Source organism: Scyliorhinus canicula, chromosome 20 (assembly GCF_902713615.1).
Source record: "Scyliorhinus canicula chromosome 20, sScyCan1.1, whole genome shotgun sequence".
NCBI lineage: Eukaryota > Metazoa > Chordata > Chondrichthyes > Carcharhiniformes > Scyliorhinidae > Scyliorhinus > Scyliorhinus canicula.
Window position 1 is genome coordinate 96,836,522 of NC_052165.1, and position 23,117 is coordinate 96,859,638.

A 23,117-nucleotide genomic window follows, 5' to 3' on the forward strand; every position below is an offset into this window, starting at 1 on the left:
GGCCTCCAAAGCTGAGTGTGAGGCTGTTGAGATGACATTGGGAATCGAGTCCCAGTCAGAGTGGGGCGCAGAGTTCGGGGAGTACGTACAGCTGGAAATTAGAGTAGCTGGCGCCCTGAATCGTTAGGGTCGCGACGGTGCGCCCTTGTATGTGAACAGAGTGTGAGCCCGAATCGAGGGAGATAGTTTGCAGGGAAGATAGGGAGCGAACAGCGTTTACCAGGTCAGGATGTATGAAGCTCTCAGTGCTCCCGGAGTCGAAGAGGCACGGTGTCCGGTACCCATTGATTTTAACGGTCATCATCGAGTTGCGGAGGTGTTTCGGACGCGACTGGTCCAACGTGACCGCGCTGAGTTGCGGGTAGTCGGCGGCTCGATCAGCTGTACTGGAGTGGCCCCATGATGACTGTCCGCTGAGGTCGTAGTCGTTGAGATGAGGTTTGGAGGCTGGAGAGGATGGCGTTCCAGATGGCAGCCTCCATGAATCGCACGTGGTGGGCGGCGAGGAAGATGGCGTCCAAGATGGCGGCCCCCATGAGTCGCACATGTTGGGTGGGGGCGGAGTCGGCAGACACGCTGCAGAATTACGGGGCCTGCGGGCCTGTGAGTTTGGGAGGCGAGTGCTCTGGATTGTGGGGGAGTTAGAGAGTTTCGACTTGGCCAGGCAGACTCGGGCATAGTGTCCTTTGAGACCGCAGCTGCTGCAGGTCGCGTTGCGGGCCGGGCAGTGCTGCCGTGGGTGTTGGGGCTGGCCCAAAAATGGCACGCTGGCGCTCCATAGTGGGTGGGTGGCCGTGCGGCGCAGGCCTGGGGCAGTCGCTGGTCGGGGGCCCACGATGGGGTCGCTTGGTCCGCGGGGAATGAGTTCAGACTGCGGAACAAGACCTCCATAGTCGTAGCTAACTCTAATTCTGGGCCCCTTTCTCAAGCAATCGCTGGCGCATATAGTTAGACCTGAGCCCCTCGATGTATACATCACGGACAGCGAGTTCCAGATGCTGGGCGGCTGTTACAGCCTGAAAATTGCTGTCCCGAGCAAGGGCTTTTAAATCGCTCAGAAAGTCTTCTAGCGACTCTGCGGGCCGCTAGCAGTGTGTCGTGAAAATGTGCCGCGCGTAGACCTCGTTAATGGGCCTCACGTACAGTCGGTCGAGCATGGCCAGGGCCTCAGTACAATTGAGTTGCGTAGAGATACGATGGCTCACCCGTGCGTGCAGTAGGCTGAGTTTCTGCTCCTCTGTCGTCTCGGATGTGCTTGATTCAGCCAGGTAGGCCTTGAAACATCTGAGCCAGTGTAGGAAGATTTCCTTCGCCTCTGCAGCCTGTGGATCGAGTTCTAGTCGATCAGGTTTGAGGGCTGATTCCACAGTAGTTTTCTTCAAGTTTTCTAAGACTATTAAATTGATGTGACCATCAATTCACTCGACACACGATTGGAAGTAAACTGTGGTTTTAATAGTCTTACAACTGAGCTTGCCTGAGACCAGAGGAACTGAGACCAGAGGAACTGACGGCAGGCTCACGGCTGCAGCACTTTATACTTCCGGTTAGTGGGAGGAGCCATGGGCGGAGCCGAGGGTGGAGCCAGTACAAACTCCTCATCTCCCCCTATGGGCAGAGCCGCACAACGGCTCACATACAGAGCCCACAGGGACACAATACAACGCAATGCAATACAGTGTGAATTACAATGCATATAATTCACCACAGTAGTTGAGGCTAAAACACTGTGTAATTTCCAGAAGGAATTAGATATAGCTCTCGGGGCTAAAGGGATCCAGGGGTATGGGGGGGTGCGGGGGGTAAGGCAGGATCAGGGTATTGAACGATGATTAGTGATGATCATAATGAATGACGGCGCAGGCCTGATGGGCCGAATGGCCTCTTCCTGAGGCCACGCGACAGGTTCTTTGTTGCTCTTTGAGAATGCGGGATGTTTGCCTGATATATTTCTGTCCGCAGACCTCCCCTGAGGGTGACTATACTGGAGGAGGTTCCATCATTTCACCAACGTGGATTCTGACTGCTGCCCACAACATGTTTGACGATGCGGGGCTCCAATTGGAGCCGGCTCACGTTAAGGTGCACGTGGGTAAGTCGCCTCTTTCACTTTTGTTATTTGCCCCTCGCCAGGCTCGGCGATGGCCTATCTGTTTACTTTAGCGATGGAAAGGGATAGGTATAAACCGCAGGGCAAGAGTTATTGCTGCGGGAAAGGCAATTATGTTGCGATGAGGCAAGACTTAGGATGCATCGGCTGGAGAGGAAAACTGCAGGGGATGGACACAATGGAAATGTGGAGCATGTTCAAGGAACAGCTACTGCGTGTCCTTGATAAGTATGTACCTGTCAGGCAGGGAGGAAGTGGTCGAGTGAGGGAACCATGGGTTACTAAAGCAGTTGAATCACTTGGCAAGAGGAAGAAGGAGGCTTATGTGAAGATGAAACGTGATGGTTCAGTTAGGGTGCTTGAGAGTTACAAGTTAGCTAGGAAGGATCTAAAGAGAGAGCTAAGAAGAGCCAAGCGAGGACATGAGAAGTCTTTGGCAGGTAGGATCAAGGATAACCCCAAAGCTTTCTATAGGTATGTCAGGAATAAAAGAATAACTAGGGTAACAGTAGGGCCAGTCAAGGACAGTAGTGGGAAGTTGTGCGTAGAGTCTGAGGAGATAGGAGAGGTGCTAAATGAGTATTTTTCGTCAGTATTCACACAGGAAAAAGACAATGTTGTTGAGGAGAATACTGAGGTACAGGCTACTAGATTAGAAGGGCTTGAGGTTCATAAGGAGGAGGTGTTAGCAAATCTGGAAAGTGTGAAAATAGATAAGTCCCCTGGGCCGGATGGGATTTATCCTAGGATTCTCTGGGAAGCTAGGGAGGAGATTGCTGAGCCTTTGGCTTTGATCTTTAAGTCACCTTTGTCTACAGGAATAGTGCCAGAAGACTGGAGGATAGCAAATGTTGTCCCCTTGTTCAAGAAGGGGAGTAGAGACAACCCCGGTAACTATAGACCAATGAGCCTTACTTCTGTTGTGGGCAAAGTCTTGGAAAGGTTTATAAGAGATAGGATGTATAATCATCTGGAAAGGAATAATTTGATTAGAGATAGTCAACATGGTTTTGTGAAGGGTAGGTCATGCCTCACAAACCTCATTGAGTTCTTCGAGAAGGTGACCAAACAGGTGGATGAGGGTAAAGCAGTTGATGTGGTGTATATGGATTTCAGTAAAGCGTTTGATAAGGTTCCCCATGGTAGGCTATTGCAGAAAATACGGAGGCTGGGGATTGAGGGTGATTTAGCAGTTTGGATCAGAAATTGGCTAGTTGATAGAAGACAAAGAGCGGTGGTTGATGGGAAATGCTCTGACTGGTGTCCAGTTACTAGTGGTGTGCCACAAGGATCTGTTTTGGGGCCGTTGCTGTTTGTCGTTTTTATAAGTGACCTGGAGGAGGGCGTAGAAGGATGGGTGAGTAAATTTGCAGATGACACTAAAGTCGGTGGAGTTGTGGACAGTGCAGAAGGATGTTACAAGTTACAGAGGGACATAGATAAGCTGCAGAGCTGGGTTGACAGGTGGCAAATGGAGTTTAATGCAGAAAAGTGTGAGGTGATTCATTTTGGAAGGAATAACAGAAAGGCAGAGTACTGGGCTAATGGTAAGATTCTTGGTAGTGTGGAGAGATCTCGGTTTCCATGTCCATAGATCCCTGAAAGTTGCCACCCAGGTTGAGAGGGTTGTTAAGAAGGCGTACGGTGTGTTAGCTTTTATTGGTAGAGGGATTGAGTTTCGGAGCCATGAGGTCATGTTGCAGTTGTACAAAACTCTGGTGCGGCCGCATTTGGAGTATTGCATGCAGTTCTGGTCGCCACATTATAGGAAGGATGTGGAAGCATTGGAAAGGGTGCAGAGGAGATTTACCAGGATGTTGCCTGGTATGGAGGGAAGATCTTATGAGGAAAGGCTGAGGGACTTGAGGCTGTTTTCGTTAGAGAGAAGAAGGTTAAGAGGTGACTTAATTGAGGCATACAAAATGATCAGAGGATTAGATAGGGTGGACAGCGAGAGCCTTTTTCCTCGGATGGTGATGTCCAGCACGAGGGGACATAGCTTTAAATTGAGGGGAGATAGATATAGGACAGATGTCAGAGGTAGGTTCTTTACTCAGAGTAGTAAGGGCGTGGAATTCCCTGCCTGCAACAGTAGTGGACTCGCCAACACTAAACGCATTCAAATGGTCATTGGATAGGCATATGGAGGATAAGGGAATAGTGTAGATGGGCTTGAGGGGTTTCACAGGACGGCGCAACATCGAGGGCCGAAGGGCCTGTACTGCGCTGTAATGTGCTATGTTCTATCAGCGAATCGCACTCTCAGCGGGGAGATTCCAGTCCTCCCCCCGACTGTCACAGAGAACAGGAAAGTCCCAGGCTTCATTTACGGCCTGTTGTCAAGTTAGCCAATCCGGTGCGAGTTCAAGAACAGAAGGATTCCAGTTGGACAGACAAGTTATTTTAACTTGCTATCAGGTTGTTCATAGAATTGTTGAGTCAGGTTGTGAAGAACTATAACTCCCGGGAAACAGTCATAAACGTAGGGCTGGTGATATGCCGATGGGCCATATCGTAATTGATGGTGTATAGACACACCATGCGGTCTCAAAACCAAGGTCATGTGACCTGCGACCTGTATATAAAGAGAGGCTAAGCCAGCCATCTCCATGGGAACATGAGATAGAGGGTAATAAGACATACACGTAACAGGTCAGCAGACGATGTACGTTCCAGAGGTTCCAGTGGTTAGCACTGCTGCCTCACAGCTCCAGGGTCCCAGGTTCAATTCCGGCCTCGGGTCACTGTCTGTGCGGAGTCTGCACGTTCTCCCCGTGTCTGCGTGGGTTTCCTCCGGGTGCTCCGGTTTCCTCCCACAGTAGAAGATGTGCAGGTTAGGTGGATTGGCCATGATAAATTGCCATTAGTGACCAAAAGATGAGGTGGGGTTACTGGGTTACGGGAATAGGGTGGCGGTGTGGGCTGAGGTAGGGTCCTCTTTCCAAGGGTCGGCGCAGACTCGGGATGAATGGCTTCCTTCTGCACTGTAAACTTTATGAGTGGCAAGAGTCCATAATAACGTGCTCTGTATCAATCTGCTCTCCCACCTCACGAGACACAATAATGGATCTTTGTTTGGGCCGATCAAAGTGTTTGGAACATTCTGGAACCATCGGGAACATTCGTTCAGAATTTACCCTGTCTAATCCTGTTAGAATTTTATTTCTACAAGATCCCATCTCACTCTTCTCAACTCTAATGAAAATGATCCGAACTGATTCAGTCTCTCCTCGGAAGACAACCGCTCCATTCCAGGGATCCGCCTCTTATCTAACCCCGTGCTGTACCTGTCCTGGGAGTGTTTGATGGGGACAGTGTAGAGGGAGCTTTACTCTGTATCTAACCCCGTGCTGTACCTGTCCTGGGAGTGTTTGATGGGGACAGTGTAGAAGGAGCTTTACTCTGTATCTAACCCCGTGCTGTACCTGTCCTGGGAGTGTTTGATGGGGACAGTGTAGAGGGAGCTTTACTCTGTATCTAACCCCGTGCTGTACCTGTCCTGGGAGTGTTTGATGGGGACAGTGTAGACGGAGCTTTACTCTGTATCTAACCCCGTGCTGTACCTGTCCTGGGTTTGTTTGATGGGGACAGTGTAGAGGGAGCTTTACTCTGTATCTAACCCCGTGCTGTACCTGCCTGGGAGTGTTTGATGGGGACAGTGTAGAGGGAGCTTTACTCTGTATCTAACCCCGTGCTGTACCTGTCCTGGGAGTGTTTGATGGGGACAGTGTAGAGGGAGCTTTACTCTGTATCTAACCCCGTACTGTACCTGTCCTGGGAGTGTTTGATGGGGACAGTGTAGAGGGAGCTTTACTCTGTATCTAACCCCGTGCTGTACCTGTCCTGGGAGTGTTTGATGGGGACAGTGTAGAGGGAGCTTTACTCTGTATCTCTCCCCGTGCTGTACCTGTCCTGGGAGTGTTTGATGGGGACAGTGTAGAGGGAGCTTTACTCTGTATCTAACCCCGTGCTGTACCTGTCCTGGGTTGTTTGATGGGGACAGTGTAGAGGGAGCTTTACTCTGTATCTAACCCCGTGCTGTACCTGTCCTGGGAGTGTTTGATGGGGACAATGTAGAAGGAGCTTTACTCTGTATCTCTCCCCGTGCTGTACCTGTCCTGGGAGTGTTTGATGGGGACAGTGTAGAGGGAGCTTTACTCTGTATCGAACCACGTGCTGTACCTGTCCTGGGAGTGTTTGATGGGGACAGTGCAGAGGGAGCTTTACTCTGTATCTAACCCCGTGCAGTACCTGTCCTGGGAGTGTTTGATGGGGACAGTGTAGACGGAGCTTTACTCTGTATCTAACCCCGTGCTGTACCTGTCCTGGGAGTGTTTGATGCGGACAGTGTAGAGGGAGCTTTTCTCTGTATCTAACCCCGTGCTGTACCTGTCCTGGGAGTGTTTGATGGGGACAGTGTAGAGGGAGCTTTACTCTGTATCTAACCCCGTGCTGTATCTGTGCTGGGAGTGTTTGATGGGGACAGTGTAGAGGGAGCTGTACTCTGTATCTAACCCCGTGCTGTACCTGTCCTGGGAGTGTTTGATGGGGACAGTGTAGAGGGAGCTTTACTCTGTATCTAACCTTGTGCTGTACCTGTCCTGGGAGTGTTTGATGGGGACAGTGTAGAGGGAGCTTTACTCTGTATCTAACCCCGTGCTGTACCTGTCCTGGGAGTGTTTGATGGGGACAGTGTAGAGGGCGCTTTACTCTGTATCTAACCCCGTGCTGTACCTGTCCTGGGAGTGTTTGATGGGGACAGTGTAGAGGGAGCTTTACTCTGTATCTAACCCCGTGCTGTACCTGTCCTGGGAGTGTTTGATGGGGACAGTGTAGAGAGAGCTTTACTCTGTATCTAACCCCGTGCTGTACCTGTCCTGGGAGTGTTTGATGGGGACAGTGCATCCTGCCCCCCCCGGGTCGCAGAATCGCCGGGGAGCGGCGTGATTCCCCCCCGCCGGCTGCCGAATTCTCTGCCGCTGGAGATTTGTCGGGGGCGGGAATCACGCCACGCCGCCGGCCGCTGGCAGCGGCTCCCCCCGGCGATTCTCCGGCCCACGATGGGCCGAGTGGCCGCCTGTTTTTTAATGGTCCCGCCAGAGTAAATTATAATGGCTTCTTACCGGCGGGACCTGGCTGCGCGGGCGGCCTCCGGGGTCCTCAGATGGGCGCGGGGGGATCTGGCCCTGTGAGGTGCCCCCACGGTGGCCTGGCCCGCGATCGGGGCCCACCAATTGGGGGTCAGGCCTGCGCCGTGGGGGCACTCGAATCCTCCGCGTCAGCTGCTATTCCTCCGCGATGGTCGACGTGGAGATGACACAACCCCGCCTTGCGCATGCACTGGGATGACGCCAGGACACGCTGGTGCTCCCGCGCATGCGCCAACTCGCGCCGGGCGGCGGAGGCCCTTCGCCGCTGGCCGGCACGGCGCAAACCACTCCGGGGCCGGCCTAGCCGCTGAAGGTGCGGAGGATTCTGCACCTTTGGGGTGGCCCGACGCCGGAATGGTTCACGCCACGCCTTGGCGCCGGCACCCCCTGCCCCACCGGGTAGCGGAGAAACCCTGCCCCTGGAGTTTCACAATGGGTGGCCCTGGGTGTTATGGTAGACATCTTGCAAAGCTTGGAGATGTTTTAAAATCCTGATGAATCCACAGTGAGAACCATTACAGACGGAAAGCAAAGGCCTCCAACTGAAGACATGCACTGAACGATGTTCCGGGAGACGTCCATCGCAAACAGACTTTCATCTTTTTGACTTTACAGATTATTTTTCCACCTCTCCTCCCCTCTGTGTTTGTTTGTCTTGTGTGTATATAGAGGGTGGGACGAGTTAAAGGGGGGGGATTAGAAATTCGATAAGAGTTAGCCATTTATATTTGCTGCTATTTAATTATAGTGATTGTTATTAATAAATTTACAAACTTGGCGACTAGTTATTGGGCAGCCGCAGACCAATCACTTTGGGCAGTTTTGAAGAATGAATCGTTCATTTAAATTGTGTTGTGACTGTGGGTCCTGTGGGACTGGAGTTGACCGCACACGGGCACAGAGGGTCATAACAACACAGACAGCAACCCCTCTGCTCCTGCTCATCTTTATAAGAGTTGTAACCCTTCTCTCACGCTGTGTTTCAGGAACACGGAGGAGCATCTCACAGCAGGCGAGAGATGTCACAGAAATCCACGTTCACCATCGCTACAATCAAACGGACGCAGGGGATAATAACAATTACGCTTACGACATTGCCTTGCTTCACCTGAAGGAATCATTAACTTTCAGTGACAAGATCAGGTCAGGACAATCTCCAATTCTCACTCCGAGGAATTTCAGATACGAAGCATGAGAATCGGAAAGCAGTCAATTGCTGGCATATAACCTCAGTTAGACCCACACTGGGAGCACAATGCACAGTTCTGGTCTCCATATCCCCCGGTTAGACCACAATGGGAGCACTGTGCACAGTTCTGGTCTCCATATCCCTCGGTTAGACCACACTGGGAGCACTGTGCACAGTTCTGGTCTCCATATCCCCCGGTTAGACCACAATGGGAGCACTGTGCACAGTTCTGATCTCCAAATCCCTCAGTTAGACCACACTGGGAGCACTGTGCACAGTTCTGGTCTCCATATCCCTCGGTTAGACCACACTGAGAGCACTGTGCACAGTTCTGGTCTCCATATCCCTCAGTTAGACCACACTGGGAGCACTGTGCACAGTTCTGGTCTCCATATCCCTCGGTTAGACCAGACTGGGAGCACTGTGCACAGTTCTGGTCTCCATATCCCTCAGTTAGACCCACACTGGGAGCACTGTGCACAGTTCTGGTCTCCATATCCCTCGGTTAGACCACACTGGGAGCACTGTGCACAGTTCTGGTCTCCATATCCCTCGGTTAGACCACACTGGGAGCACTGTGCACAGTTCTGGTCTCCATATCCATTGATAGATCACACTGCGAACGCTTCCAAAATCAACAATAGAGGCTGATGGGATTGATATCCTGCAACACCCAGATCCCTCTCTCCCACTTTGTGTGTTTCACGTTTTAACGTTTTTATTCTGTTCTTTATTGGAGAGCAGTTTTAGTCTAATCTCTAAAAATGCTTCTGTAGCTATTGCTATGGTAACTGAGACCTTGTTCTCTCTAACTCTCCCTCCAGGCCTGTCTGCCTCCCCTGTACGAAGGAAGTGACAGATTTCCTCCCTGTTCCTGCTGGGAAATGGCAGATTCAGTGCAAAGACCAAGGTAGAATCAACAAGTGTGATAACAGCAAAACTGGGGAACATTGCTGCACGGAGTAAGGCCAAATCTGACATTAACCCCATGTAGCTGTCCTGGGAGGGTTTGATGGGGACAGTGTAGAGGGAGCTTTACTCTGTATCTAACCCCGTGCTGTACCTGTCCTGGGAGTGTTTGATGGGGACAGTGTAGAGGGAGCTTTACTCTGTATCTAACCCCGTGCTGTACCTGTCCTGGGAGTGTTTGATGGGGACAGTGTAGAGGGAGCTTTACTCTGTATCTAACCCCGTGCTGTACCTGTCCTGGGAGTGTTTGATGGGGACAGTGTAGAGGGAGCTTTACTCTGTATCTAACCCCGTGCTGTACCTGTCCTGGGAGTGTTTGATGGGGACAGTGTAGAGGGAGCTTTACTCTGTATCTAACCCCGTGCTGTACCTGTCCTGGGAGTGTTTGATGGGGACAGAGTAGAGGGAGCTTTACTCTGTATCTAACCCCGTGCTGTACCTGTCCTGGGAGTGTTTGATGGGGACAGTGTAGAGGGAGCTTTACTCTGTATCTAACCCCGTGCTGTACCTGTCCTGGGAGTGTTTGATGGGGACAGTGTAGAGGGAGCTTTACTCTGTATCTAACCCCGTGCTGTACCTGTCCTGGGAGTGTTTGATGGGGACAGGTAGAGGGAGCTTTACTCTGTATCTAACCCCGTGCTGTACCTGTCCTGGGAGTGTTTGATGGGGACAGTGTAGAGGGAGCTTTACTCTGTATCTAACCCCGTGCTGTACCTGTCCTGGGAGTGTTTGATGGGGACAGTGTAGAGGGAGCTTTACTCTGTATCTAACCCCGTGCTGTACCTGTCCTGGGAGTGTTTGATGGGGACAGTGTAGAGGGAGCTTTACTCTGTATCTAACACCGTGCTGTACCTGTCCTGGGAGTGTTTGATGGGGACAGTGTAGAGGGAGCTTTACTCTGTATCTAACCCCGTGCTGTACCTGTCCTGGGAGTGTTTGATGGGACAGTGTAGAGGGAGCTTTACTCTGTATCTAACCCCGTGCTGTACCTGTCCTGGGAGTGTTTGATGGGGACAGTGTAGAGGGAGCTTTACTCTGTATCTAACCCCGTGCTGTACCTGTCCTGGGAGTGTTTGATGGGGACAGTGTAGAGGGAGCTTTACTCTGTATCTAACCCCGTGCTGTACCTGTCCTGGGAGTGTTTGATGGGGACAGTGTAGAGGGAGCTTTACTCTGTATCTAACCCCGTGCTGTACCTGTCCTGGGAGTGTTTGATGGGGACAGTGTAGAGGGAGCTTTACTCTGTATCTAACCCCGTGCTGTACCTGTCCTGGGAGTGTTTGATGGGGACAGTGTAGAGGGAGCTTTACTCTGTATCTAACCCCGTGCTGTACCTGTCCTGGGAGTGTTTATGGGGACAGTGTAGAGGGAGCTTTACTCTGTATCTAACCCCGTGCTGTACCTGTCCTGGGAGTGTTTGATGGGGACAGTGTAGAGGGAGCTTTACTCTGTATCTAACCCCGTGCTGTACCTGTCCTGGGAGTGTTTGATGGGGACAGTGTAAAGGGAGCTTTACTCTGTATCTAAGCCCGTGCTGTAGCTGTCCTGGGAGTGTTTGATGGGGACGGTGTAGAGGGAGCTTTACTCTGTATCTAACCCCGTGCTGAACCTGTCCTGGGAGTGTTTGATGGGAACAGTGTAGAGGGAGCTTTACTCTGTATCTAACCCCGTGCTGTACCTGTCCTGGGAGGGTTTGATGGGGACAGTGTAGAGGGAGCTTTACCCTGTATCTAACCCGTGCTGTACCTGTCCTGGGAGTGTTTGATGGGAACAGTGTAGAGGGAGCTTTACTCCGTATCTAACCCCGTGCTGTACCTGTCCTGGGAGTGTTTGATGGGGACAGTGTAGAGGGAGCTTTACTCTGTATCTAACCCCTTGCTGTACCTGTCCTGGGGGTGTTTGATGGGGACAGTGTAGCGGGAGCTTTACTCTGTATCTAACCCAGTGCTGTACCTGTCCTGGGAGTGTTTGATGGGGACAGTGTAGAGGGAGCTTTACTCTGTATCTAACACCGTGCTGTACCTGTCCTGGGAGTGTTTGATGGGGACAGTGTAGAGGGAGCTTTACTCTGTATCTAACCCCGTGCTGTACCTGTCCTGGGAGTGTTTGATGGGGACAGTGTAGAGGGAGCTTTACTCTGTATCTAACCCCGTGCTGTACCTGTCCTGGGAGTGTTTGATGGGGACAGTGTAGAGGGAGCTTTACTCTGTATCTAACCCCGTGCTGTACCTGTCCTGGGAGTGTTTGATGGGGACAGTGTAGAGGGAGCTTTACTCTGTATCTAACCCCGTGCTGTACCTGTCCTGGGAGTGTTTGATGGGGACAGTGTAGAGGGAGCTTTACTCTGTATCTAACCCCGTGCTGTACCTGTCCTGGGAGTGTTTGATGGGGACAGTGTAGAGGGAGCTTTACTCTGTATCTAACCCCGTGCCTATTCCCGAATTCTAGATCGGATTCTGACGGGATTTGGTGGCAGTGAACCCAGGGAGGTCTCCGGTTATGTGTCTGGCTGGGGAGTCACTGAACGAGGTCGACCGTCCAGTGATCTAAATTATGGACTAATTTCTATTAAGGTAACTGCTTTCAATCTGAGTGACCTACAATCTGTGTCCCTCTGGTTTCCCCGACGCTCCCGTCACTGTGAACAGTCCCCCCCCCCCCCCAATCCCCTTCAATCTGTGTCCCTCTAGTTTCCCCGACGCTCCCGTCACTGTGAACAGTTCCCCCCCCCCCCCCCCCAATCCCCTTCAATCTGTGTCCCTCTGGTTTCCCCGACGCTCCCGTCACTGTGAACAGCTTCCCCCCCCACCCCCAATCCCCTTCAATCTGTGTCCCTCTGGTTTCCCCGACGCTCCCGTCACTGTGAACAGTTCCCCCCCCCCCCCCCAATCCCCTTCAATCTGTGTCCCTCTGGTTTCCCCGACGCTCCCGTCACTGTGAACAGTTTCTCCTCAGTGACTCCCTCAGACACCCTTCCTGATTCCCTAACTCCTCGATTCAATCTCCCCCTGAACCTTCCCTACTCCCCGGGGATCCATCCCAGCTCCTCCACTCTCTCCTCAATTGAAGCCCCCTCATCCCCGGGATGCGTTCCGGGATATCGGCCTCCGCACCCTCTCCGAGGGGCCACGACTTCCTTCCTGAAGTGTGGAGACCCGGATTTGGTGACACATTGGAATCTTCAACGCGAGGCTCCATTCTCCCTCCGAGTCTGTCCCAGCCTGACTCAGATCCCTCCCTCGCTCCTTCCCTCGCTAACTCGTTGATACATTAATGGCTGAAGAATTCTCTCTCCGATACAGTCACGTGATCAGTGCCAGAAGGACAATCTCGATCACAGTCAGTTCTGTGCCAAAGGAGATGGTGTGGATTCCTGTGCAGGTAAAACCCCAGCTTCACAAAGCAAATTATATTCCTCTGTCCGATGTACTCCAGGTTCCCTCTCTCTCTTTATCCCTCCCTCACCCATTCTCCGCTCTCTCTATCCCACTCGCAGTATCTCCCCTCTCTCTTTCCCTCTCTCCCAATCGCCCCTTTATCGTTATCAGTCACTTCCCTCTCTCTATTCCACTCTAGCCCAGCCAGCCCTGCCTCTATCCCTCTCTCCCCTCCCTATATTCCTCTCTCCCTGCAGTCACCCCTCTTTATATCCCTCTCTCTATCCCTCTTTCCCTCTAACCATCTCTCCCCCCAGTCTCTCCCTCTTTCTATCTCTCTCTCCCCCAGCCTCTCCCCTCTCTGTCCTTCTCATCTTCTTTCTCCCTCTCTCACCATCATTCTCACCCTCTCTCTATCCCTCCCTCCCCCAGTGTCCTACCTCTCTCTATCCCTCCCTCCCCCAGTGTCCTCCCTCTCTCTATCCCTCCCTCCCAAATCCCCCCCCTCTGTCTAACAGCCCCCACATTCCCACAGGGAATCTCTCCCACATTCCCTCCCCTCCCTCCCACATTCTCTCCCCTCCCTCCCACATTCCCTCCCCTCTCACCCACATTCCCTCCCATCTCTCCATCCCTCTCTCCCACATTCCCTCCCCTCCCTCCCCCATTCCCGCCCCTCTCTCCCACATTCCCTCCCCTCTCTCCCCCATTCCCGCCCCTCTCTCCCCCATTCCCGCCCCTTTCTCCCACATTCCCGCCCCTCTCTCCCCCATTCCCGCCCCTCTCTCCCCCATTCCTGCCCCTCTCTCCCACATTCCCGCCCCTTTCTCCCACATTCCCGCCCCTCTTTCCCACATTCCCGCCCCTCTCTCCCACATTCCCTCCCCTCTCTCCCACATTCCCTCCCCTCCCTCCCACATTCCCTCCCCTCTCTCCCCCATTCCCCGCCCCTCCCTCCCACATTCTCTCCCCTCTCTCCCACATTCCCGCCCCTCTCTCCCACATTCCCGCCCCTCTCTCCCACATTCCCTCCCCTCTCTCCCACATTCTCTCCCCTCTCTCCCACATTCCCGCCCCTCTCTCCCCCATTCCCGCCCCTCTCTCCCCCATTCTCTCCCCTCTCTCCCAAATTCCCTCCCCTCTTTCCCACATTCCCTCCCCTCCCCATTCCCCATTCCCTCCCCTCTCTCCCCCATTCCCTCCCCTCCCTCCCACATTCCCTCCCCTCTCTCCCACATTCCCTCCCCTCTCTCCCACATTCCCTCCCCTCCCTCCCACATTCCCTCCCCTCTCTCCCACATTCCCTCCCCTCTCTCCCACATTCCCTCCCCTCCCTCCCACATTCCCTCCCCTCCCTCCCACATTCCCTCCCCTCTCTCCCACATTCCCTCCCCTCTCTCCCACATTCTCTCCCCTCCCTCCCACATTCCCTCCCCTCCCTCCCACATTCCCTCCCCTCTCTCCCCCATTCCCGCCCCTTCCTCCCACATTCTCTCCCCTCTCTCCCACATTCCCGCCCCTCTCTCCCCCATTCTCTCCCCTCTCTCCCACATTCCCGCCCCTCTCTCCCCCATTCTCTCCCCTCTCTCCCCCATTCCCTCCTCTCTTTCCCACATTCCCTCCCCTCCCCCATTCCCCATTCCCTCCCCTCCCACATTCCCTCCCCTCTCTCCCACATTCCCTCCCCTCCCTCCCACATTCCCTCCCCTCTCTCCCCCATTCCCTCCCCTCCCACATTCCCTCCCCTCTCTCCCACATTCCCTCCCCTCCCTCCCACATTCCCTCCCCTCTCTCCCACATTCCCTCCCCTCCCTCCCACATTCCCTCCCCTCTCTCCCACATTCTCTCCCATCTCTCCATCCTTCTCTCCCCCAACCTCCCACCTCCCACGTTCGTTTTCCCAGTTTCCTCTCTCTCTCTCCCACACTCCCCACTTTCTTTCCCCCTCTCTATCCCTCCCCCACAAATCCCTTCCCTCCCACAATCACCCTTTTCCCCCAGTCTCTCCCTCTCTCTCCTCCTCTTCCCCAGTCTCTCCCTCTCTCTCCTCCTCTTCCCCCAGTCTCTCCCTCTTTCTCCTCCTCTTTCCCCAGTCTCTCCCTCTCTCTCCTCCTCTTCCCCAGTCTCTCCCTCTCTCTCCTCCTCTTCCCCAGTCTCTCCCTCTCTCTCCTCCTATTCCCCCAGTCTCTCCCTCTCTCTATCCCCCTTTTCCCCAGTTTCTCCCTCCCACTATCACCCTCTTCCCCAGTCTTCCCTCTCTCTATCCCTCTTTCCTCCAGTCTATCCCGCTCTCTATCTCTCTCTCCTCCAGTCTATCCCTCTCTCTATCTCTCTCTCCTCCAGTCTCTCCCTATCTCTATCCCTCTCTCCTCCAGTCTCTCCCTCTCTCTATCTCTCTCTCCTACAGTCTCTCCCTCTCTCTATCTCTCTCTCCTCCAGTCTATCCCTCTCTCTATCTCTCTCTCCTCCCCTCTCTCTATCTCTCTCTCCTCCAGTCTCTCCCTCTCTCTATCTCTCTCTCCCCCCCCCCCCAGTCTCCCTCTCTCTATCCCTCTCTCCTCCAGTCTCTCCCTCTCTCTGTCTCTCTCTCCTCCAGTCTATCCCTCTCTCTATCTCTCTCTCCTCCAGTCTCTCCCTCTCTCTATCTCTCTCTCCTCCAGTCTCCCTCTCTCTATCCCTCTCTCCTCCAGTCTCTCCCTCTCTCTATCTCTCTCCCCTCCAGTCTCTCCCTCTCTCTCTCCTCCAGTCTCCCTCTCTCTATCACTCTCTCCTCCAGTCTCTCCCTCTCTCCCTCTCTCTATCCTCCAGTCTCTCCCTCTCTCTATCTCTCTCTCCCCCCCCCAGTCTCCCTCTCTCTATCCCTCTCTCCTCCAGTCTCTCCCTCTCTCTATCTCTCTCCCCCCCCCCCCCAGTCTCCCTCTCTCTATCCCTCTCTCCTCCAGTCTCTCCCTCTCTCTATCTCTCTCTCCTCCAGTCTCTCCCTCTCTCTATCCCTCTGTCCTCCAGTCTCTCCCTCTCTCTCTATCTCTCTCTCCTCCAGTCTCCCTCTCTCTATCTCTCTCTCCTCCAGTCTCTCCCTCTCTCTATCTCTCTCTCCTCTAGTCTCCCTCTCTCTATCCCTCTGTCCTCCAGTTTCTCCCTCTCTCTATCTCTCTCCTCCAGTCTATCCCTCTCTCTATCTCTCTCTCCTCCAGTCTCTCCCTCTCTATCACTCTCTCCTCCAGTCTATCCCTCTCTCTATCTCTCTCTCCTCCAGTCTCTCCATCTCTCTCTCTCCTCCAGTCTCCCTCTCTCTATCCCTCTGTCCTCCAGTCTATCCCTCTCTCTATCCTCCAGTCTCTCCCTCTCTCTATCTCTCTCTCCTCCAGTCTCTCCCTCTCTCTATCTCTCTCCTCCAGTCTCCCTCTCTCTATCTCTCTATCCTCCAGTCTCTCCCTCTCTCTATCTCTCTCTCCTCCAGTCTCTCCCTCTCTATCTCTCTCTCCTCCAGTCTCTCCCTCGCTCTATCTCTCTCTCCTCCAGTCTCTCCCTATCTCTATCCCTCTCTCCTCCAGTCTCTCCCTCTCTCTATCTCTCTCTCCCCCCCAGTCTCTCCCTCTCTCTATCTCTCTCTCCTCCAGTCTCCCTCTCTCTATCTCTCTCTCCTACAGTCTCTCCCTCTCTCTATCTCTCTCTCCTCCAGTCTATCCCTCTCTCTATCTCTCTCTCCTCCCCTCTCTCTATCTCTCTCTCCTCCAGTCTCTCCCTCTCTCTATCTCTCTCTCCCCCCCAGTCTCCCTCTCTCTATCCCTCTCTCCTCCAGTCTCTCCCTCTCTCTATCTCTCTCTCCTCCAGTCTATCCCTCTCTCTATCTCTCTCTCCTCCAGTCTCTCCCTCTCTCTATCTCTCTCTCCTCCAGTCTCCCTCTCTCTATCCCTCTCTCCTCCAGTCTCTCCCTCTCTCTATCTCGCCTCCAGTCTCTCCCTCTCTATCTCTCTCTCCTCCAGTCTCTCCCTCGCTCTATCTCTCTCTCCTCCAGTCTCTCCCTATCTCTACCCCTCTCTCCTCCAGTCTCTCCCTCTCTCTATCTCTCTCTCCCCCCCAGTCTCTCCCTCTCTCTATCTCTCTCTCCTCCAGTCTCTCCCTCTCTCTATCTCTCTCTCCTACAGTCTCTCCCTCTCTCTATCTCTCTCTCCTCCCCTCTCTCTATCTCTCTCTCCTCCAGTCTCTCCCTCTCTCTATCTCTCCCCCCCCCCCAGTCTCTCCCTCTCTCTATCTCTCTCTCCTCCAGTCTCTCCCTCTCTCTATCTCTCTCTCCTCCAGTCTATCCCTCTCTCTATCTCTCTCTCCTCCAGTCTCTCCCTCTCTCTATCTCTCTCTCCTCCAGTCTCCCTCTCTCTATCCCTCTCTCTTCCAGTCTCTCCCTCTCTCTAGCTCTCTCTCCTCCAGTCTCTCCCTCTCTCTCTCTCTCTCCTCCAGTCTCCCTCTCTCTATCTCTCTCTCCTCCAGTCTCTCCCTCTCTCTATCTCTCTCTCCTCCAGTCTATCCCTCTCTCTATCCCTCTGTCCTCCAGTCTCTCCCTCTCTCTATCTCTCTCTCCTCCAGTCTCTCCATCTCTCTCTTTCCTCCAGTCTCCCTCTCTCTATCTCTCTCTCCGCCAGTCTCTCCCTCTCTCTCTCCTCCAGTCTCCCTCTCTCTATCCCTCTGTCCTCCAGTCTCTCCCTCTCTCTATCTCTCTCTCCCCCCCAGTCTCTCCCTCTCTCTATCTCTCTCTCCTCCAGTCTATCCCTCTCTCAATCTCTCTCTCCTCCAGTCTCTCCCTCTCTATCACTCTCTCCTCCAGTCTATCCCTCTCTCTATCTCTCTCTCCCCCCCCAGTCTCTCCCTCTCTCTATCTCTCTCTCCTCCAGTCTCTCCATCTCTCTCTCTCCTCCAGTCTCCCTCTCTCTATCCCTCTATCCTCCAGTCTATCCCTCTCTCTATCCTCCAGTCTCTCCCTCTCTCTATCTCTCTCTCCTCCAGTCTCTCCCTCTCTATCTCTCTCCTCCAGTCTCCCTCTCTCTATCACTCTCTCCTCCAATCTATCCCTCTCTCTATCTCTCTCTCCTCCAGTCTCTCCCTCTCTATCACTCTCTCCTCCAGTCTATCCCTCTCTCTATCCTCCAGTCTCTCCCTCTCTCTATCTCTCTCCTCCAGTCTCTCCCTCTCTCCATCTCTCTCTCCTCCAGTCTCTCCCTCTCTATCTCTCTCTCCTCCAGTCTCTCCCTCGCTCTATCCCTCTCTCCTCCAGTCTCTCCCTCTCTCTATCCCTCTCTCCTCCAGTTTCTCCCTCTCTCTATCTCTCTCCTCCATCTCTCCCTCTCTCTATCACTCTCTCCTCCAGTCTCTCCCTCTCTCTATCCCTCTCTCCTCCAGTCTCTCCCTCTCTCTATCTCTCTCCTCCATCTCCCTCTCTCTATCACTCTCTCCTCCAGTCTCTCCCTCTCTCTATCCCTCCCTCCTCCAGTCTCTCCCTCTCTCTCTATCCTCCAGTCTCTCCCTCTCTCTATCCCTCTGTCCTCCAGTCTCCCTCTCTCTATCTCTCTCTCCCCCCAGTCTCTCCCTCTCTATATCTCTCTCTCCCCCCCAGTCTCTCCCTCTCTCTATCCCTGTCTCCTCCAGTCTCTCCCTCTCTCTATCCCTCTGTCCTCCAGTCTCTCCCTCTCTCTATCCCTCTCTCCTCCAGTCTCTCCCTCTCTCTATATCTCTCTCCCCCCAGTCTCTCCCTCTCTCTATCTCTCTCTCTGCCAGTCTATCCCTCTCTCTATCCCTCTCTCCTCCAGCCTATCCCTCTCTCTATCTCTCTCTCCTCCAGTCTCTCCCTCTCTCTATCTCTCTCTCCTCCAGTCTATCCCTCTCTCTATCTCTCTCTCCTCCAGTCTCCCTCTCTCTATCCCTCTGTCCTCCAGTCTATTCCTCTCTCTATCTCTCTCTCCTCCAGTCTCTCCCTCTCTATCTCTCTCTCCTCCAGTCTCTCCCTCTCTATCACTCTCTCCTCCAGTCTCTCCCTCTCTCTCTATCCCTCTGTCCTCCAGTCTCTCCCTCTATCTATCTGTCTCTCCTCCAGTCTCTCCCTCTCTCGATCTCTCTCTCCTCCAGTCTCCCTCTCTCTATCCCTCTGTCCTCCAGTCTCTCCCTCTCTCTATCTCTCTCTCCTCCAGTCTCTCCCTCTCTATCACTCTCTCCTCCAGTCTCTCCCTCTCTCTATCCCTCTGTCCTCCAGTCTCTCCCTCTCTCTATCTCTCTCTCCTCCAGTCTCTCCCTCTCTCTATCTCTCTCTCCTCCAGTCTCTCCCTCTCTATCTGTCTCTCCTCCAGTCTCTCCCACTCTATCCCTCTCTCCCTCAGTCTCTTCCTCTCTCTATCTCTCTCCCCCAGTCTCTCCCTCTCTCTATCCCTCTCTCCCCCAGTCTCTCTCTCTCTATCTCTCTCCCCCAGTCTCTCTCTATCCCTCACTCCCCAGCCTCTCCCTCTCTCTATCCCTCTCTCCCTCAGTCTCTTGCTCTCTCTATCTCTCTCCCCCAGTCTCTCTCTATCCCTCTCTCCCCAGTCTCCTCCCTCTCTCCATCCCTCTCTCCCCCAGTCTCTCTCTCTATCCCTCACTCCCCAGTCTCTCCCTCTCTCCATCCCTCTCTCCCCCAGTCTCTCTCTCTATCCCTCACTCCCCAGTCTCTCTCTCTCTATCTCTCTCCCCCAGTCTCTCTCTCTATCCCTCACTCCCCAGTCTCTCTCTCTCTATCCCTCTCTCCCTCAGTCTCTTACTCTCTCTATCTCTCTCTCCCAGTCTCCCATCACTCTCTCCCTGTCTGTCCCAGTCTCTCTCTCCCCAGTCTCCCATCACTCTCTCCCTGTCTGTCCCAGTCTCGATCCCTCTCTTTTTCGGCCTCCCCTCTCTCTATTGTTCTCTCTCCCTGTCTGTCACTGTTCCGCACAACCTCTTGCCTGTCTGTGTCTCTCTCTACCCCACTCGCCTTCCCCTCACCCCAGTCTCTCCCCTCTCTCCGCCTCTAGCCCCCATTCTTTCCTTTTTCTCCGCTGTATCCTGTGATATAACCGTTGTAGTGATGTACGCAGAACCTATCTGTGTTTAACTATAAAGATAATTTATTAACAAACAGGTGGAAAGATAACTGATGAACTGTAATATGAACATTGGCTACTCAATGAATTTAGTGAATTCTCCTGCAGCTACACAAAGTGCGACTATCCCCTTGTACTGCTTACTACCAACTGGCGGGTGTGTTGAGTCACGTGATAGATCCCTATCACCACCAGCTGGTTGGAGGTTGCATTGCGAACTATATACAGAACTGTGCACAGTATTATCATCACATTCTCTATGTCTCCTTCCCCCAGTTTATTCCCTCGCTCTATCGCTCTTCTCCCAAATCTTTCCCCTCCATTTTCATCCTCCTCTCCCCAGTCTACCCCTCTCTCTGTCACTCTCTAACCCACTCACCCTTTCCCCACAGTTTCCTGCATATCTTTAGCCCTCTCTCCCCAGTCTGCCCCCTCTCTGTATCCGTCCCTCCCCTCTCTATCCCTCTCTTCCCGGCCACTCCTGTCTGTCTATCCCTCTCTCCTCCAGTTGCCTCCTTCTCTCTCCCCCATAAAGACCACAAGACCATAACACATAGAAGCAGAATTAGCCACTCGGCCCATCGAGTCTGCTCCGCCATTCAATCATGGCTGATATTTTCTCATCCCCATTCTCCTGCCTTCTCCCCATAACCCCTGATTCCCCTTATTAATCAAGAACCTATCTATCTCTGTCTTAAAGACACTCAGTGATTTGGCCTCCACAGCCTTCTGCGGCAAAGAGTTCCACAGATTCACCACCCTCTGGCTGAAAAAATTCCTCCTCATCTCTGTTTTAAAGGATCGTCCCTTTAGTCTGAGATGGTGTCCTCTGGTTCTAGTTTCTCCTACCAGTGGAAACATCCTCTCCACGTCCACTCTATCCAGGCCTCGCCGTATCCTGTAAGTTTCAATAATCCCCAATCTCGTTCAGAGTACCCCTCTCAATCTCCCGCTCTACCACTTTCTTCCCTCACTCTATCCCTCTGTCCCTCAGTCTCTCCACACTCTCTATCCCTCTCTCCTCCAGCTCCTCCCTTATCCCTCCCCCAGTCTCCCGAAGATTTCCCAGCTTTTAATCCCGCCTCTCTCCCACTGTCTTCCGACACTCGATCCCTCTCTCCCTCAGCCATCCCCCTCTCATTGCCCCTTTCTCACTCCCAGACTGTCCCTCTCTCTATCCCTCTCACACCGTCTCACTCATCTTTTGATCCTTCTCCCCCCTCACTATCCCTCCCTCGCCCAATTTCCTCCCTCTCTCTGTCTCCCACTCCCCCAGTCTCTCCTCTCTCTCTCTCCTTCCAACCCCAAGTCCCAACCCCCCCCCCCCCCCCGTCTCTATCTCTCTCTCTCTCCAGGCTGTCCCCTCTCTCTATCCCTCTGTCCCCCACTCACCCCTCTCTATCGCTCTCTCTCTGAACCTGACACCTCTCTCCCCCCGAGTCTCCCCTGTCTATGTCTCTCCCCCCCTCATCATTCTCTCACCTCTCTTTACCCCCCTCTCCTAGTCTCTCCCAGTTACCCCTCTCTCTATCCATCCCTCCACTCTCTCTATCCCTCTTCCACCAGTTTCTCTTTTGGGGGGCTTTCAAAAGGGAAACGAGGAGAGTACAGGCCCAACATATTCCCTCGAGGGTGATGGGAAGGAATAATTACCCCAGAGAATTTGAGGATGAGAGTGTGATACAGGCGGGTAGGCTGGAGGAGGTAGATGTTCTGAGGACGGATGTATTAGCAATTTTGAAAAACCTGAGGGTCGACAAGTCCCCTGGGCCAGATTGGATATATCCAAGGATTCTTTGGGAGGCAAGGGATGAGATTGCAGAGCCTTTGGCTTTGATCTTTGGGTCCTCACTGTCCACGGGGATAGTGCCAGAGGACTGGAGAGTGGCGAATGTTGTTCCTCTGTTCAAGAAAGGGAATAGGAATGACCCTGGTAATTATAGGCCGGTTAGTCTTACTTCGGTGGTCGGTAAGTTAATGGAAAAGGTCCTGAAGGATAGGATTTATGACCATTTGGAAAGATGCAGCTTAATCCGGGATAGTCAACACAGATTCATGAAGGGTAAGTCTTGCCTCACAAATTTGATTGAATTCTTTGAGGAGGTAACTAAGTGTGTAGATGAAGGTAGAGCAGTTGATGTCGTATACATGGATTTCAGTAAGGCGTTTGATAAGGTTCCCCATGGTCGGCTGATGAAGAAAGTAAGGAGGTGTGGGATCGAGGGAAATTTGGCCAATTGGATAAGTAACTGACTATCAGATAGAAGACAGAGGGTGGTGGTGGATGGAAAATTTTCAGACTGGAGACCAGTTCCCAGGGGTGTACAACAGGGATCAGTGCTGGGTCCTCTGCTATTTGTGATTTTTACCAATGACTTGGAGGAGGGGGCTGAAGGGTGGGTCAGTAAATTTGCTGATGACACCAAGATTGGTGGAGTAGTGGATGAGGTGGAGGGTTGTTGTAGGCTGCAAAGAGACATTGATAGGATGCGGAGCTGGGCCGAAAAATGGCAGATGGAGTTTAACCCTGATAAGTGCGAGGTGATTCATTTTGGTAGGAAAAATCTGAATGTGGATTACAGGGTCAACGGCAGGGTTCTGAGGAATGTGGAGGAACAGAGAGATCTTGGGGTTCATGGCCGCAGATCTCTGAAGGTTGCCACTCAAGTGGATAGAGCCGTGAAGAAGGCCTATAGTGTGTTAGCGTTTATTCACAGGGGGCTTGAGTTTAAGAGCCGTGGGGTTATGCTGCAACTATACATGACCCTGGTGAGACCACATTTGGAGTATTGTGTGCAGTTCTGGTCACCTCATTATCGGAAGGATGTGGAAGCATTGGAAAGGGTACAAAGGAGATTTACCAGGATGCTGCCTGGTTTGCAGGATAGGTCTTATGAGGAAAGATTGAGGGAGCTAGGGCTTTTCTCTTTGGAGCGGAGGAGGATGAGAGGCGACTTAATAGAGGTTTATAAGATGAGGAGGGGGATAGATAGAGTGGACGTTCAGAGACTATTTCCTCGGGTGGATGTAGCTGTTACAAGGGGGCATAACTATAAGATTCAGGGTGGGAGATATAGGAGGGATGTCCGAGGTAGGTTCTTTACTCAGAGAGTGGTTAGGGTGTGGAATGGACTGCCTGCTGTGATAGTGGGAGTCGGACACTTTAGGAACTTTCAAGTGGTTATTGGATAGGCACATGGAGCCCACCAGAGTGACAGGGAGTGG

The 23,117-nt window shown here is 53.0% G+C and overlaps 1 protein-coding gene across 1 annotated transcript in view; it reads left to right on the top strand.

The window, feature by feature from the left end:
- The window catches only part of LOC119954823 (coagulation factor IX-like), a 29,260-nt gene extending 9,304 nt beyond the window's left edge, over nucleotides 1-19,956 (top strand). Inside the window, exons 4-9 of the mRNA XM_038780365.1 lie at nucleotides 1,963-2,092; nucleotides 8,247-8,403; nucleotides 9,274-9,359; nucleotides 11,867-11,991; nucleotides 12,721-12,799; nucleotides 19,931-19,956. Of these exons, the coding sequence (XP_038636293.1) occupies nucleotides 1,963-2,092; nucleotides 8,247-8,403; nucleotides 9,274-9,359; nucleotides 11,867-11,991; nucleotides 12,721-12,799; nucleotides 19,931-19,956 (603 nt within the window). The remainder of the gene's footprint in view (nucleotides 1-1,962; nucleotides 2,093-8,246; nucleotides 8,404-9,273; nucleotides 9,360-11,866; nucleotides 11,992-12,720; nucleotides 12,800-19,930) is intronic.
- The last annotated feature ends 3,161 nt before the right edge of the window (nucleotides 19,957-23,117 follow it).